We start from the raw sequence: 17,383 nt of genomic DNA on the forward strand, positions 1-17,383 counted from the left end.
ATCTGGTGTCTTTCAGGGTATTTAGGCCCTTATGCTATATTGTGTGTGTCCATTCCTTCAAGTCACCTGCCTTACCAATTTACAGTGACCCCATGATTTCCATAGAAATTTCTGAATATGCCAGTTCTTTCCTTTGATATAGAGCCTACAGCACCTGGTATTCATTGGTAGTCTCCCATCCAAGTACTAACCAGGGCTAACCCTGCTTAGCTTCCAAGATCAAATGGGTTCTGGTGCTGCTAGGGTACTTAGGCCCTGTATTCTATTATGTGTGTCTGTGCCTTCAGGTTGCCTGTCTTTTCGTTATCTCTTGAATTTCATAGGGTTTCCTTAGGCAAGGAAAGGAATTGTTTGTCAGCTCCATCCTCTTTATCTTAATATGGGCTTTAAATGGACTCTCCAAGGTGCCGAACCCATTTGGAGGATACAGCCCAGCACCTTGGAGTCTGAAATAAAGCCCTGGGTGGCTTCTCTGCCCACCTGAAATGGAAGCCAATGGCTAAAGGGAGCATGCAACTTCCCCGCTGCAGCAGCTCCCCTGGCTGTCAAAGGGCTGGTTGTGATCTTTGTTTGTTGCTGTGCCTTCAAGTTGTTTCTGACTTACAGTGACCCTAAGGTGAACATATCATGAGACCTTCTTGACAAGAATTGTTCAGAGGAGGTTTTCCATTGCTTTCCTCTGAGGCTGAGAGAGTGTGACTTGCCCAAGGGTCACCCAATGGGTTTCACGGCTAAGCTCAAACCACTACACTGCAATTCGGCTTCGATCCTGGTTATCTGGAGGACCTATCTTCCTGTATGTATGTATGTATATATATATATATATATATATATATATATATATTCATAAAGTTTATTTGTCTGTGGCACAACATCCATTACAAAACGTTACAAAAACACTGCAAGAAAGCTGTAAAAATACAACATGCTACCAGCAGGCATATGGGAAATGTGTCTGACATAATATAAGGATGAAAGCAATTAAAATGCCAGGGAACTTGTCCATGTCTTGTTCTGTTCTGGGACCACCATCGCAGAACATGGGAGACGGGGCCTTCACGATGTTGGCTCCCAGGTTCTGGAACTCCCTTACTAGAGAGGTTGAACTAGCACCCTCTTCTCTATCTTTCCACTCATAGAATCATAGAATCATTGAGTTAAAAGAGACCCCAAAGGCCATTCAGTCCAACCCTATTCTGCCATGCAGGAACTCTCAATCAAAGCATCCCCTTTGACAGATGGCCATCCAGACTCTGTTTAAAGACCTCCAAAGAAGGAGACTCCACCACTCTCCCATGGAATATCTTACACTGTCAAAAAGCTCTTACTGTCAGGAGGCTCCTCCTAAAGTTTAGGTGGAATCTCTTTTCCTATAGCTTGCATCCATTGCTCCATGTCCTGTTCTCTAGAGCAGCAGAAAACAAGCTTGCTGCATCCCCAATATGACATCTATTTACTTACACACTGATTAAGATTTAAAACTTGGTAGGCTTTTGAAGACTACCTGCTCAAAGGGACTGGACCCTACAGAATTATGCTCTACTGTGTCTTAGGTGTGGTTTTTAAGAGCTGTATTTCAAATTGATTTTAATGTTGTAGATAGAATCCTAGAATCCTAGAGTTGGAAGAGACCCCAAGAGCCCTGTTCCAGTCCAACCCCATTCTGCCATGCAGGAACTCTCAATTAAAGCATCCCTGATAGATGGCCATCCAGCCTCTGTTTAAAGATCTCCAAAGAAGGTTGATGATATTTTTAACTTCTGTATTTGGTATATTTCTCAACCGTATTTCTTTTGCCTGTTACAAGCTGCCTTGAGTTGCAGATGGGGGAGAGGCAGGATCCTCATCCTCACCACTGCTGCCCAAAATGTTTGGGATGGAGGAGTAAATCAAGGGCCAAATATTTGCCTAAGCTTGCTTTGATGTCGATACGAATATACAATGCCAAGCCTCTGCAACAATCTAACTGTGACACAAGAGAAAAACCTGCAGGCCTTCCAGGGATTTTCTCTTCCATCCCCTGTGGATTTGCACCCAGATCTGTCTGGGGCAACCAGGATCCCTGGCTGAGGACTCCTCTGACTCATCTTCATTTTGGTTTTCCACTTCCCAGGAAGGCTCTGGCAATGTGAAAAGGAACTGATGTGAAACCGCATTTTGCTGCGGGAGCAGAGGCGGCTGATCATTTCTGATTAATCCAGACCTTGCCTTTTTAGTGTTCTGCTCCTGGCCTGTCATGTTATCCAAGATATGGAGGAGAGGCGGAGGGGAGACGGATGAGGTGGGGAATACTGATGCCACGCGCAAAGGGAGGGGGACGCCTACATCAGTGGCTCTGGAGAGCAGCAGTTCTGTGGTGAAGGCGTTTGGTAGCTCTTTGGATGGAAGGACCAAGGCACCTTTTGGCCTGGTTTGGATGCACATCCAAGGCAGAGCCTTGAAAAGGGACCTTTTCAGGTTGCAGTTCAAAGGCTGCAATCCTGCATGGATCAGGATAGTGCAGTAGTTCTGGAATTACGCTATGCTGGGACATTTATTTTCTTTATGTTCAGCAACAAGCCTGCCATTGCACTTTTTCCCTTGACCTTCCTTAGTTGAAGTTGTTGCAGTAATCCAGGAGTGGATGTTCACAAGTACAATCACCCTGCAATTACTCGAGTATAGATTTTCACTATGGATGCACAAGGGAAGATCTGGGCCTTTTATCAAGTGGTGCACCATCTTGTGCCTTCATTTGGCTGTGGCAGCAGTGCCATTTTTGTGGTCCAGGAGGCATCCCTGAAGGGATGAGTGTTCCTACGCTGCTAAGAATGGATTGTGTGTGTTTGTGTTGTTGTTGTTGCTGTTGTTGTCATGCAGACAGAGTAGGGTACTGGAACAACAGCGCAAGGCTGCTGGAGGGATTCTGTCCCCATCTTCTGGGTCCATCTCTCCATCTCAGCAACATGTTGAAGATGATTTCCCCAACAATAGATGACTTGTCTGTGTTATTTAGTCAAGAACAATTGCCATCTTAATTGCATATTCTCAAGATAACACCTGCATTGAATTACTGTAGTATTTATTTTTAATTGGCTAATTGATTAATCATTTGAAAGAAGATCTCTAATTAACTGAAGGGCCTTTAATTGGTTGACAGCTCGATTTTTTAATTGTTTGAGAAATGTAAAAAAAAAGAAAGAAAAGAAAAGGGGGAAGAGGAGAGCATGTCTGCACCCCACTGGAATTGAATCTCAAAATTGGTAAATTAGGGAATAATGTCTCTGGTCTGTGTAGGTCATTTTTGCTTTCAGCTGCTCAACTCTGTGACTTCCAAGGACCAGAGTTGCCAACTGACCAAACAATAGGGCTCAGCCTTCTGCCATGCTCTTAATCACTGCTTGAGATGGGCAGGAATCAGCATAGAGTACCAGAGTAGTGACCATGGCCCTGACACCAGGCATTTGGGTTCTAGAGTCGTTATCAGGACAAATGCGAGCACCTCTCCAGTGACATAAAAAGGGTTACTGTATTTTGTGTCTGTAGGTCTTGCTTGAAGGATGTGGTGGCTTAGTGGTTAAGACACCAATTCTAGATCAAATAAGTAAATTGGAGATTCAGTCTGAAAGCCGTGGCTGGAGAGGGCAGTGAGGAGCAATTCTAACCTCCCCCCCCCCCAACAGATTGCATATGCTCCCCTAAATCTCTTTTTGCAGCCTTCCCCCTTTAAAATTTGGCATGCCAGTTTGCCACTCTGGTGGGACATGGTTTGCCCATCTCAGGATGTTCTTGCCTCTTCTGTGGCCACCCAACCCCTACAAGTTTCTTTCTTGGTGCCACCGCTGTGCCCTGATCCTCCCTTATGGCCTTTGTCTTTCCTGCAGCATTCTTCACAGAGACCCCGCATGACATGACCGCCCGGGCAGGCGAGGATGTGGAGATGGCCTGCTCCTTCCGTGGCAGCGGTTCCCCTTCCTACTCCCTGGAGATCCAATGGTGGTACGTCCGCACCCACAAGGACTGGACAGACAAACAGAGCTGGGCCTCCAACCAGGTACTTCTCCTCATTCGTAAACTCCCCCTCTTCTTCAACCTTCTCCTTAATCCTTCCCATCCTCCTTCTCTTTCCTCTCCTCCTTGCTCTTCTTCTCTTCCTCCCTTCCTCTTTCTTCCTCTTCTGCAACCTTCTCCATAATCCTTCCCATCCTCCTTCTCTTTCCTCTCCTCCTTGCTCTCCTAATAATAATAATAATAATAATAATAATAATAATAATTTTATTTATATCCCACTTTTGGTGAAAACAATCTCCTTCTCTCCTTTTTCCTCTTCTTCTTCCTTCTTAAACCTTTCCATCCTTCTTTTTTTCTCCACATCACTCTCCTTCCATTCTTGTTCTCTTCCTCCCCTTCTCTTCTTCCTCTTCCTTCATCTTCTGAATCCTTCTCATCCTTCTCTTTTTTCAAACTCCTCCTTAATCCTTCTCAATCCTTCTCCTCCTTGTTCTTCTCCACTTCTTCTTCTCTTCCTCCCCTTTCGCCTCTTCCTCCTCCTCCTTAATCTTTTCCTTCCTTCTTATCTTTCCTCTCTGCCTTCCTCTCTTCTTCTTTTTTGTCTTCCCCTTCTCCTCTTCTTCTTAATCCTTCCCATTCTTCTTAATCTTTCATTCTTCTCCTCCTCCTTGCTCTTCTTCTCTTCCCTCCTCCTCCTTCTCCTCCTCCTCCTCCTCCTTAATCTTTCCTATCCTTTTCCTTCCTTGTTCTCCTCTTCTTCCTCCTCCTCTTCCATCCCTCTTCCTCTCTCTTTCTTTGCCTTCTCCCTCTTTCTATTCTTTGCAAGTGCTGGACATCCTCCTTGTCCCCTTTTGTAGCATTTGCTCCAGGATTCCACTTGAAACCCAGGTTCTTTGCGAGGAAAGGCTCTGTCCTCCCAGCCAGGGCTGTTGGTGGCTGAAAGCTGGCGTATGGTGGTCCTGTGAGGAAGGGTGGGATGATGAGGATGATGACAGTGACAACAGCAGCAATTGCAATTGCAGTAGACAGTAGGAGTGAAAAATGCATCCTCATCATCATTTCATAGAGCAGTCGTGGAAATCATGCCTTTCTCCAGACAATGTTTGCATTGCATCTCCCATCACCACCTTCGCCAGCATGGCTCATGGTTATGGATGCTAGGAGATGCAGTCCAACAGTATCTGGAGGCCCATCCCAATACAGGACGGAGTAAGGTTTGTGTTTTGTTTTTGTTTTAAAAAAAAGACTTTCCTTCATTGTCTCTGTTTAAAAGACCACATTCATGACCTTATTCATTTATTCTAAACTGCATTCCATTTCTTTGCATTGGTGGTGTGCTCTCTGCTCCCTTCTCTCTTCCTCCTGCCTTTCTCTCACAGTCTCTTCCTCTTTGGTTGCTTCTGTTTTAAAACCATCTTGTTCTCCCAGAATGCCCCAGTCATTTCCCATTTTCTAGGGCATTTGGGATGGTCGGTTGGTAGGCAATGGAAGCTGCTCTTCCACTCCAAATGGCTGCCCCCAGAACAGCTGTCATTTTTCTGTTGTGGTTGTTGTTGCTGAATGCCTTCAAATTGTTTCCAACTTATGGCAACCCTAAGACCCTATCATGGGTTTTTCTTGGCAAGAAATGTTCAGAGGAGGTTTACTTTTGCCCTTCTCCTGGGGCTGAGAGAGTGTGACTTGTCCAAGGCCAGCCAATAGGTCTCTTGGCCAAACTGAACCCTGGACTCCAAAGTCATTGTCCAGTGCTTTTAAAATGCATTGAGGAGTGGGGGGGATCCGGGCTTGATTTGCCCTTGTCTTTTTGGCCGTCCATGGTACTCAAGGAACCACATTTCAGATGAGTTGATTTTCTTCCTATCATCTCCCTTCACTGTCCTATTTTCACAATCATATGTAGAAATGGGAGATACAATGGCATGGATAAGAGGCATGACATCTGAGGAGATGGGCATGTTCAGCAGATCTCAAGGTTTAAGGTTACAAGAGGGTAGATTTGGTTTGAACATTAGAAGGAACTTCACGAAGGAGTGATGTCCTCTTCTCTGGACATCTTCCAATAGAAGGTGGGCAGCTCTTTGCGTCTGGTCATGCTCTAGCTGGAGATGTTGCATTGAGTGGAGGGTTTGACTTGATGGCCTCTTCCAACATTATAATTGTATGATATCATGCAGCTGCCTCAGTCATGCTACACCTGGGGAATGCTGGAGCAAGTTGGAGGAGCATTTGGCTACTTCCTCCTAGTCAGATGCAGAACAACATCTGTTCAGACATCCAGAGTACTCCACAGGACCTCAGAGGAATCATGTAATAGAATCATAGAGTTGGAAGAGACCCCAAGGGCCATCCAGTCCAACCCCCTTCTGCCATGCAGAAAGACACCATCAAAGCCCTCCCTGGGACAGATGGCCACCCGGCCTCTGTTTGGAAACCTCCAAAGAAGGAGACTCCATTACCTTCCAAGGCTGTGTCTTCCACTGTCTAACAGCTCTTACCATGAGGATGCTCTTCCTAATACTGAGGTGGAATCGCTTTTCCTGTATCTTGCATCCATTGCCCACTGGAGCAGCAGAAAACAAGCTTGCTCCATCCTCAATATGACAGACTTTCAAAAACTTAAATCTTCTCTTTCCCCGGCTAAATACAGAATCATAGAATCCTAGGATCAAAAGAAACTCCCAAAGGACATCCAATCCAACCCCCTTCTGCCATGAAGGAAGACACCATCAAAGCACCCACAACATATTGCCATCCAGCCCCTGTTTAAAAACTTCCAAAGAAGGAGACTCCACCACTTTCAAAGGGAGAGTGTTCCACTGTCAAACAGCCCTTACTGTCACTGGCACTATCTTGGAGTGTGGAAGAGTGTCACTCTTTGGAGGTTTTTAAAGAGAGGCTGGATGGCCCTCTGTCCCAGGGAGGGCTTTGATTGAGAGTTCCTGCATGGCAGAATAGGGTTGGACTGGATGGCCCTTGGGGTCCATTACAATGCCATGATTCTATGATTCTATGACTTGCAGTCCAAACTACTTGGGAAGCAAGCTGAGAGAAACCAGGCGGCAGCATCCGAATCTCTTCCTACTCTCTGGGCTGCCATTTTCTCTCCTCTCCTCCTTTCTCCCAAAATCAGATACCATCACCTAGCCCCTTCTGCTCCTACGATCTTGCCTTCTTTGTTGCTTCCTCCTCCTCCTGTTCTTATCCTCCATTATCCATCACGCCATCTCTCTCCTGTGTCTTTCCCTTCCTTGCCTGTCATGTTTGGGGAACAGCTGTCTCTTTCCCCCCTCTTTCCTCTGTCTTTTCCCAACTCCGGAAGAGAGAAGAGCCAAATCATGGCAAGGCACTTTTTGTTATTTGAATGAGGCTCAGTTAATTTGCGGGGTTTTTTAATAGAAACATAATCTTTATTCAGTATTAAAACACATAAACATCAGCACCTGACCCTCCGCCCCCAAATAAAAGGAAACGAAAGGAAAGGAAAAAAGACCAAAAAAAAAAAAAAAGAAGATCAAAACAAATAAACAAGCACACAAACAAATCTACAGGGGTGTGTGTGTGTGTGTGTGTGTGTATGCCCTACCCCCAAATATTCTTTAAAAACAAACAAAAATCCACAACATAAAAGGTAAAGTTTAAGCTCCCGCTTCTCTCCGTCTGCTTTTTAAATTGCTTTAAAATAGGCATTTTGAAAAATTAAAATATATTGTATGAAATACATTTCCCTTTTGTTGCAGTTGTGGTTTGCCATCAAGTTGTCTACTGACACAGCGACCCTAAGGCAAAGCTATCACCGGGTTTTCTTGGCGAGATTTGTCCAGAGGGGTTTTGCAAGGGACTTCCCCTGAGGCTGAGAGAGAGTGACTTGGCCAGGGTCGCTCAATGTGTTTCTATGGCCAAACTGGGACTCGAACCCTGGACTCCAGAGTCATAGTCCAGTTCTCAAACCACTGTGCCATGCATGCAATAAAATGATAACATCAATAAAATTATGAGATCTTACTCATTATATCATGTATTGCTCAACTTATCATTAGAAATGTCTTTAACAAGATCATATACAGTTGCACCGCTTGGGAGTTGGCATGCAAAACCAGGGTGACCAGAGGTCCTCCTTTTACTGGACATGTCCTACATTTATACTTTCTGTCCAGGAGATTTGTCCTCCATTTTGAGCAAAACTGAAAAGCCCATTGAGTAACACCACCTTTGCTATTCTCCTTAGAGAAATGCACCTACTTGGCTGCCTGTCTTCATTGCAAATAGAGGGATACATTGGAGCCTTCTAAGTTCTTTTTTCCTTGGAGTAACAGTAGTCAGGACTCACACCCAGAGCTCAGGGTGCATTTGTTTCTTGGAAGGGAAAAGGACAGCAAATGCTTGAGGACACAATGCAGACGCTGAAAGGGTTTCCTCCTTAATTTCAGCACAATGGACAAATGAAAGGAATAATTTCAGTGCAGATGGAGCCAAGAATTTATTGCCAGTAAAGTCCAATTGTAAGCCTTTGTCTTGAGTTCTATTGCAAGCCAACAAGGCATTTTGCACAAGATACGTTCATCAGAAAAATTCAGCATATGTCATTTAGCTGCAAATAAACCATGTGAATGTAATGAATTCGTTGAAGAAGTGAAGGGAAAGACAGAGAAAAAAAGGAGAGGGGGGGGAAAGGTAAAAAAGACGTACAACTAATATGTAATAGGGCTCTGATCCCTCAATTCTGACTGTAGTGAAAAGAACATTTTAAAAGATGGGGGAGAAAATATTATTCTACCATCACAGATCCAGCTAAATGATCCTACTAAAATTACTAATAACCGTAGCGGAGGATTATTACGCCATTAAGATTTCTTATTGCTCAAAAAGTCCATAAATGGTTTCCAGCCTTTCAAAAATAAGATTAAAAATCCTCCATTGGCTTATCCTTTGGAACTGTTTCATTCCGCCTTCATCTGTCCCTTTGACTTGTTAAATTGTTCTTAGCCCTTTAAAATCATTTTCAGTATTTATTGTGTGCCTTTGAGTCGTTTTCGACGGGTGACCATCTTGAGACATATCTATCACAGGGCTTTTCTTGGCAAGACTTTGCTCAGATTGGGGTTTTTGTCTTGGTCTTCTTCTGAGGCTGAGAGAGTGTGACTCGCCAAAGGTCACTCAAGGGGTTTCCATGGCTGAGTGGGGATTCGAACCCTGGTCTCTAGAATTGTGGTCCAGCATTCAAACCACTACACCAAGTTGGCTTTCCTTCTTTGGAGAGCTTGAAACACATAGGCCCGTTACAGACGGGCATAAAGTACGTCCTGGGGACATACTAGCGTTAGGGAAAGTGTGTGCCTTACGCACGCACCTAACCCTAATACATCCCCAGGACGTACAAAATGGCGGCACCTGTTCCACACGGGGGCCGCCATTATGACGTCACGAACGCGCCGCCTCCAAACGGGGTGGCACGGACATGACATCTTTGCACCGCACGAGGGTGCATAGAGCGCACTTTCCACAGCGCTAGAAGGAGCTCCGAAATGGTGGCGCAGCCTTTAGACAGCTGCGCCAGCGACACAAGGGAGAAAGGGGCCGAGCAGCCCCTTTCTCCTCCTCCCCACGGCCACTGGGTGTCCCTGGGGCTTGAAGCCCCAAGGACACCCCTTTCCAGGCCACAGGGAAGCGGCCTTTTGCCGCTTTTCTGCGGCCTGGAAAGCAGCGGATCGGGGCCCCAGAGGCTGCCGTTCTGGCAGCTGAGGCCCCGATCCAGTGGGGAAAGGAGTGTCTATAGGCCACCCCAAAGGGGCGTAACACACCATAGTTTTGTGGGTTTTTCAGGCTCTATGGCCATGTTTTAGAAGAGGTTATTCCTGATGTTCCTCCAGCATCTGTGGATGGCATCTTCAGAGAACCCTCGCACTGGCAAATATGTGTGTGTGTGTGTGTATGTGTATATATATATGTATGTGTATACACACACACACACACACACACACTGTGTGACCCTGGATTGGGAGGAGTGATTTCCATGTTAATCTGTGTAATGTTCTGTAGTTGAATGGCAAGGCCTCAGGGTGGGAGGTTATGCAAGGAGGAGTTGTGTCTTTTTAATTAGTGATTCCTGGCCCTGATGGTGGTTTTCATTGGCATTTGCTGAGTCCTCATTTTGCTGTTTTCCAGGACTGGGAGACAAACTTTGTTGACTTCAAGAGTTTCTTCTTTCCTGTTGAAGTTCTCCAGGTGTTTGTGGATTTCAATGGCTTCCCTGTTCATCCTGACCTGATAGTTGTTGGCATGGTCCAGAATTTCAGTGTTTTCAAACAGCATTTTATGCTCAGCATTGTTTACAAAGTGTTCTGCTACTGCTCATTTTTATGCGTTACCCAGTCTGCAGTGTCTCTCATGCTCCTTGATTTGTATTTGAACACTAAGTTTGGTGGTCTCTATGTAGACTTGTCCGCAGCTGCACCGTATGCGGTCAAGTCCTGCGGCTCCAAGAGGGTCCTTCTTGTCCTTTGCTGAGCGCAGCATTTGCTGGATTTTCTTGGTCAGTTTGTAGATCATTTGGAGGTTGTGTTTCCTCACCAGTTTCCCTATTCTGTCTGTGACTGCTTTGATGTATGGTAGAAATACCTTCCAAGCAACCACCCAAAGGGAAGGTATTTTACCATACATCAAAGGAGCCACAGACAGAATAGGGAAACTGGTGAGGAAAAACAACCTCCAAATGGTTTACAAACCAACCAAGAAAATCCAGCAAATGCTTCGCTCAGCGAAGGACAGGAGAGACTCTCTCGCAGATGCAGGAGGAGTTGACCACATACGGTGCAGCTGCGGACAAGTCTACATAGAGACCCCCAAACGCAGCCTCCAAACACAAACCAAGGAACACTCTGCCCAAGACTGCTGGTGCCTCAAAAAACTATACATCCCAGGATTATGTAGGCTGGAGCCATGGCAGTTAAAGTGGTGCTAAACTGCATTATTTTCTACAGTGTAGATGCACCCAGAGAAGGCTAAATATCTCATAAAACTATGCATCCCAGGATTCTGTAGGATGGAGCCATGTCAGTTAAAATATCAAACTGCACCATTTTTTACAGTGTAGATGCACTGTATTGTCTCTTTTTCAAACCCTTTCACCTCTCCAAGGAACTGGAATTTGGAGAAGGCATTGCAAATTGTCTGCTTCAGACACCGGTCCCCCTTTGCAGAACTACATTTCCCAGGGAGAGGGAGCATTAAACCCGAACCCAATTAGTTCTTATCTCTGGCCGCAGTCTTCCTTGGTCTCTGCTTCCTTCCTCAGACAGGAGATGCTTCTGCATGCTCTGTAGTTTAAAAAGTGCATTTTTACTTTTGCAAAAAGGTGAGAATTAAAGATAAGAGAACACATTCGGATACAACTGGAGCATGAAGCCATGTCTGCATTGCAGAGCATTGCAAAGGGGAAGATAATCAACACTTTCCAGCCATTGCCAGACCTGGAGGAACATGAAGGAATGCCAATCATGCTCGACCCCTTTATATATATTTATATATAAGGAGCCATAGGACATTTATATCTGTATTTGTTTTCTATGCCGCCTTTTTCCCAGAAGGAGACCCAAGCCGACTCGCAGGAGGAAATCAATCAAAATCTGCCGTGCCATTTTGAAAACAATTAAAATAATTGCAATTAAAACTGTATAAAATTCTTCTGCGACAGACAGAAGTAAACAAGGAGGAACTTACTGACAGTAAAAATAAATAACACTTAAAATAATTGCAGTTGAAACAATATAAAATTCTTCTGCAACATACAACAGTAAATAAATGTTAAAATAATTGCAATTAAAACAGTATAAAAGTTTTCTACAACAAACAAAAGTAAATAAACAAACACACACCAATAAAAATAAAGCCTCCCTGGTACAGTATTATATTAAATAAATATTAAAATCTCTTACTACTACTACTACTACTACTACTACTACTACAGTTGGACCTCGTGTCCACAGATTTTTTTATCTACAGATTCAGGCATCCACATTTTTAAAAATACCACACTGGATCTTAAATATATATTCATGCAAGCGTTGATGTGCCGGCTGCGGCCTTTTCTAGACCACCTAGTCGCCCTGGGTCTACACATTAGGGACCTTCAAATTAGACTACTGGGATGCGCTCTACATGGAGCTGCCCTTAGCATCCTAGAATCCTAGGGTTGAAAGAGACCCCAAGGGCCATCCAGTCCAACCCACTTGCAGGAAGACACCATCCAAGCCTTCCTTCTGACAGGTGGCTGTTCGAAAACCTCCAAAGAAAGAGGCTCCATAACACTCCCAGACAGCAGTTTATTAATCCACAGTCAAACAGCAATTATCATCAGGTTTAGGTGGAATCTTACATCCATTGCTCTGGTTCCTAGTCTCTGGAGCAGCAGAAAACAAGGTTGCTCCAGGCTCAGCATGACACCTATTCCAATATTTAAACAAGTTTATATGTCATGGTCATATGGAGCAGCAGAAAGCAAGCTTGCTCCATCCTCAGTGTGAAGGGGTGTCACGTTGAGGAAGGAGCAAGCTTGTTTTCAGATGCTCCAGAGACTAGAACATGGAACAGTGGATGCAAGCTACAGGAAAAGAGATTCCACCTCAATGTTAGGAGGAACTTCTTGACATTAAGAACTGTTCCACAGTGGAAGATGCTGCCTTGGAGTTTGATGGAGTCTTCCTCCTTGGAGGTCTTTAAGCAGAGGCTTGATGGCCACCTGTTGGGGATGCTTTGATGGAGAGTTCCTGCATGGCAGAAGGGGGCTGGACTGGATGGCCCTTTTTGGGGTCTCTTCCAACACTATGATTCTATGACTCTAGACTTAAAAGAAAACCACTATAAGATGTTCTTTAGGGAATGTCCTTCATTTTGAGGTGCCTGGTCCTCCTTTGCAGTTAGGACAAGTGGTCACCTTGGCTATTGATAACCCCCTATTATTGCCTTCATAGCCCTTTCCCATCATGCTGAACCACCTTACTGAGCCATTGTTGAGAAGATGTAGGTGCAAACATTTTGGAGCATGCTGCCTTATTGCTCAGTGTTCCTGCCATGAGAAGTGAACCTTGTAAGGTGTACGGTGGCAATTATTGGACTGACTCCAGAGGGGAGGAAAGTGTCCGCCCTTCGAGATCTTTGTCCCAGAGTCTGCCTCCTTTGAGCATCACTCCTTCCCTTGTTCTGCTTTTATGGCTCCAAGCACATGACGGCCCTCCCAAAATCTCTGTCCTCCCTCCCCATAAATTTCCACTCTCCCTTCCAGCTCAGTTTGTGCCTTTGAAGACTGCATTAAAGGCCAAGGTGTGAATTAGTTTGATAGGTTTTTCTTGGTCTCCTCTCCCTCCTTTTTCAAGCTGAACTAATGGGTTTTTTCCTCTCTCTGTCTCTCCCTCCTTCTTCCTTCCATTCCTGACAGCTAAAAGCATCTCCACAGGAAGAAACCGGGAAGGAGGCGACAAAAATAAGCGTGAGTTTTCAGATAATGACTTCTTGGGAAGATGTTTCAAATCAAGGGCATGGCTGCCGCTTTCCTCCTGGGCACGAAGTGGGGAGCCTGAGGGGGGTCTTGTGGGGGTCCTTTCATGCAAAAGTGCAGCATGAAGGAGTTCTGAGAAGGACTTCTAACTCTCCTCCAAGTTTACATTAAGGTGAGAACTGGTGTGAAGGAGGAAAAGAGCGGATATGAAAGCCAGAGCTTCTCTATTGCGCATTGCAATCAAGTCAGTGGCAAAGGTCATACCTGGGGATAGCTGTGTTGGCTTTACAGCATGTGAAATGTTCTGCCACTGGTTTTTGTGTATTCCTGTTCCTAATACCCTGATTTATGTCCATTGATCTGGAGGCAGAACATTTCAGTCTCCCTGGGACTCAGAACAGCTGTCGTCAAACAAAGGTACTACAAAGGTCCAAAAGGTGGAAGAAGCAACAAGGGGCTCAGGTATTTTGGATCTGATCCTAACCAACAAGGATGACTTGGTTAATGGGGTGCAAGTGGTGGGATCCTTAGGTGGAAGTGACCATGTTCTCCTGGAGTTTGTTATACAATGGAGAGGAGAAGCCAGGCAGAGTCAGACACGCATCCTAGACTTTAGGAGAGCGGATTTCAGTACTTAGAGAAGTATTGAGGGTGATCCCTGGTCAGAAATACTAAAAGGGAAGGGAGTTCAGGACGGATGGGACTTTCTCAAAAGGGAGATACTGAAGGCACAATTTCAAACAGTTCCAGTGAAAAAGAAAAACGGGAGGTGTCTCAAGAAACCAGGATGGATGACTAAGGAACTTCCAACGGAGCTGAGTTTGAAACGGAAGATGTATAAGAAATGGAAAAAGGGGGAAATCACGAAAAAGGAATTCAAAGAAATAGCAGGCATTTGTGGGGTAAAGTCAGAAAAGCTAAAGCGCAGAATGAACTCAGGCTTGCTAGAGAGGTTAAGAACAACAAAAAGGGCTTTTTTGGATATGTCCGCAGCAAAAGGAAGAAGAAGGAAACGGTAGGGTCACTGCGTGGAGAAGATGGCAAAATGCTAACAGAAGACAGAGAAAAGGCAGAATTACTCAACACCTTCTTTGCCTCAGTCTTCTCAGAAAAGGCAAAGGGAGCTCAACCTGAGGATAATGGAGCAGAGGACAGAATAGGGGAATTTCAGCACAGAATGAGTAAAGAGATAGTAGAGGAACACCTTGTTAATCTAAATGAATATAAATCTCCAGGACCAGATGAACTCCATCCAAGGGTATTAAAAGAACTGGCAAAAGTAATATCGGAGCCATTGGCAATCATATTTGAAAACTCCTGGAGAACAGGAGAGATCCCAGCAGACTGGAGGAGGGCAAACGTTGTCCCCATCTTCAAAAAGGGGAAAAAAGAGGATCCCAACAATTATCGTCCAGTTAGTCTGACATCAATCCCAGGAAAGATTCTGGAGCAGATCATTAAACAGAGAGTTTGTGAACATCTAGAAGGCAATGCCATAATCACAAAAAGTCAACATGGGTTTCAGAGAAGGAAGTCATGCCAGACAAATCTGATCTCTTTCTTTGATAAAATGACCATCTTGGTAGATGAAGGGAATGCTGTGGATATAGTATATCTTGATTTCAGTAAGGCCTTTGACAAGGTTTCCCATGATATTCTTGCAAACAAGCTTGTAAAATGTGGGCTAGACAAAGTAACTGTTACATGGATTTGTAATTGGTTGACCGGCCGAACCCAAAGAGTGCTCAACAATGGCCCCTTTTCATCCTAGAGAGAAGTGACCAGTGGGGTGTCCAGTGGGGCTCTGTCCTGGGGCCAGTGTTATTCAATATCTTTATCAATGACTTGGATGACAAAATTGGGGGCATACTTATCACATTTGCAGATGACAACAAATTAGGAGGAATAGCTAATACTCCAGAGGACAAGACCAACATTCAAAATAATAATAAATAAATAATAAAATTTTTATTTGTATACCGCCCTTCCATCGATCAGGGCGGTGAACAACATAATAAAATCATACACAATAATAAACATCAACCAATTAACAATGTACACATGATCTTAATAGACTAGAAAGCTGGGGCAAAGCTAACAAAATGAAATTCAACACAGAGAAATGTAAAGTACTGTACTTAGGGTGGAAAAATGAAATGCACAGATATAGAATTATGGGGGACACCTGACTGAACAAGAGACTTATCCGTGTGGAAGGGATCTGGGAGTCCAAGTGGACCACAAGTTGAACATGAGTCAACAGTGTGATGCAGCAGCTAACAAGGCCAATGCAAATTTAGGCTACATCAATAAAAGTATAGTGTCTAGATCAAGAGAAGTAATAGTGCCACTGTATTCTGCTCTGGTCAGGCCCCACCTAGAATATTGTGTCCAGTTCTGGGCACCACAATTCAAAAAGGATATTGAGAAACTGGAGACATGTGTCCAGAGGAGGGCGACTAAAATGGTGAAAGGTCTGGAAAGGTCTCTTCCTTGGCTAGCTATCGTCCAATCTCTCTGCTTCCTTTTCTCTCTAAGGTGTTGGAACGAGTTGTCTATTCACGCTGTCTTGAGTTTCTTGAAACCAACTCCATTCTGGATCCCTTCCAGTCTGGTTTTCGCCCACGGCACTCCACAGAGACGGCCCTCACTAAGATCTCGAATGATCTTTTGCGGGCCAAGGCAAATGGCCTCTACTCTATCCTTGTCCTTCTTGATCTGTCTGCGGCCTTCGACACCGTGGACCACTGTCTCCTAATAGATGTACTCTCTGACCTTGGTTTCTCGGGCCTTGTTCTCGATTGGTTCACATCTTACTTGTCAGATCGATCTTTTTCAGTGGTCTCGGGTGGTCAGACCTCGTCTTCTGTCCCCTTATCTGTTGGAGTTCCTCAGGGCTCTGTTTTGGGTCCCCTTCTGTTCTCTTTATACACACTCTCCCTTGGCAAACTTATCAGTTCTTTTGGTTTCTCTTACCATCTGTACGCCGATGATACCCAGCTGTACCTTTCCACCCCTAATCTTTCGCCAGAGCTAGAGCAGCAAGTGTCATCCTGTTTAACAGCTGTCTCCCACTGGATGCACCATCGGCGTCTGAAGCTCAATATGTCCAAGACAGAGCTTCTTGTTTTCCCTCCTAAGCCCACCCTTCACTACTCCTTTTCTATTTCTGTCAATAACATCTCTATCCAGCCGGTCCAGGAAGCCTGCAGTCTTGGTTTCATCTTTGACTCCTCCTTGTCATTTATCCCTCAGATCCAGACTACAGCCAAAGTCTGCAGATTTTTTCTCTATAATATTGCCAAAATCCGTCCATATCTCTCAGCTTCTACCGCAAAGACACTGGTCCATGCCCTAGTGGTCTCACGATTAGACTACTGTAACCTCCTCTTGGCAGGACTTCCCCTCTCTCATCTCCACCCATTAATTTCAGCATTCAGCTGCACGCATTATTTCACTCGCTCGCCGTTATGATCATGTCTCCCCTCTGTTGTCCTCCCTTCACTGACTCCCTTTTCCTTTCCGCATCAGGTACAAACTTTTGCTACTCACCTTTAAAGCCCTGCATGGGCTGGCCCCTCTTTATTTGACCGATCTTCTCTCTCCCTACATCCCTACTCACACTCTCCGCTCTGGTAGCCAAAGTCTCCTCTCCCAACCCAGGATCTTCTCTGCCCCATCCTGGATCCGTCCCTTCTCTCTTGCTGCCCCTCATTCCTGGAACCTTCTTCCTCTGCATTCACGGCTCATCACTTCCCTAACCAGCTTTAAGGCTGAGCTGAAAACCATATTGTTTAGGGAAGCGTTCTCAGGGAATTTGGGATTGTCATCTGGCTGTCTGACAATATTTGATGTGATGTGATTTGTTTTATATTTGATGTTTTTAATTTGTTTTTTCTTTTC

At 44.8% G+C, this 17,383-nt stretch overlaps 1 protein-coding gene across 1 annotated transcript in view; it reads left to right on the forward strand.

Moving 5' to 3' along the window:
• LOC149315411 (V-set and transmembrane domain-containing protein 2-like protein) overlaps positions 1 to 17,383 on the forward strand; it is a 95,844-nt gene that overhangs the window by 61,144 nt on the left and 17,317 nt on the right. Inside the window, exons 2-3 of the mRNA XM_089513416.1 lie at positions 3,864 to 4,033; positions 13,421 to 13,471. Of these exons, the coding sequence (XP_089369542.1) occupies positions 3,864 to 4,033; positions 13,421 to 13,471 (221 nt within the window). The remainder of the gene's footprint in view (positions 1 to 3,863; positions 4,034 to 13,420; positions 13,472 to 17,383) is intronic.

This window comes from Sceloporus occidentalis, unplaced genomic scaffold (assembly GCF_023333645.1).
Source record: "Sceloporus occidentalis isolate IW3139 unplaced genomic scaffold, rSceOcc1.0.p SCAF_3, whole genome shotgun sequence".
NCBI classification, from domain to species: Eukaryota; Metazoa; Chordata; class Lepidosauria; order Squamata; family Phrynosomatidae; genus Sceloporus; species Sceloporus occidentalis.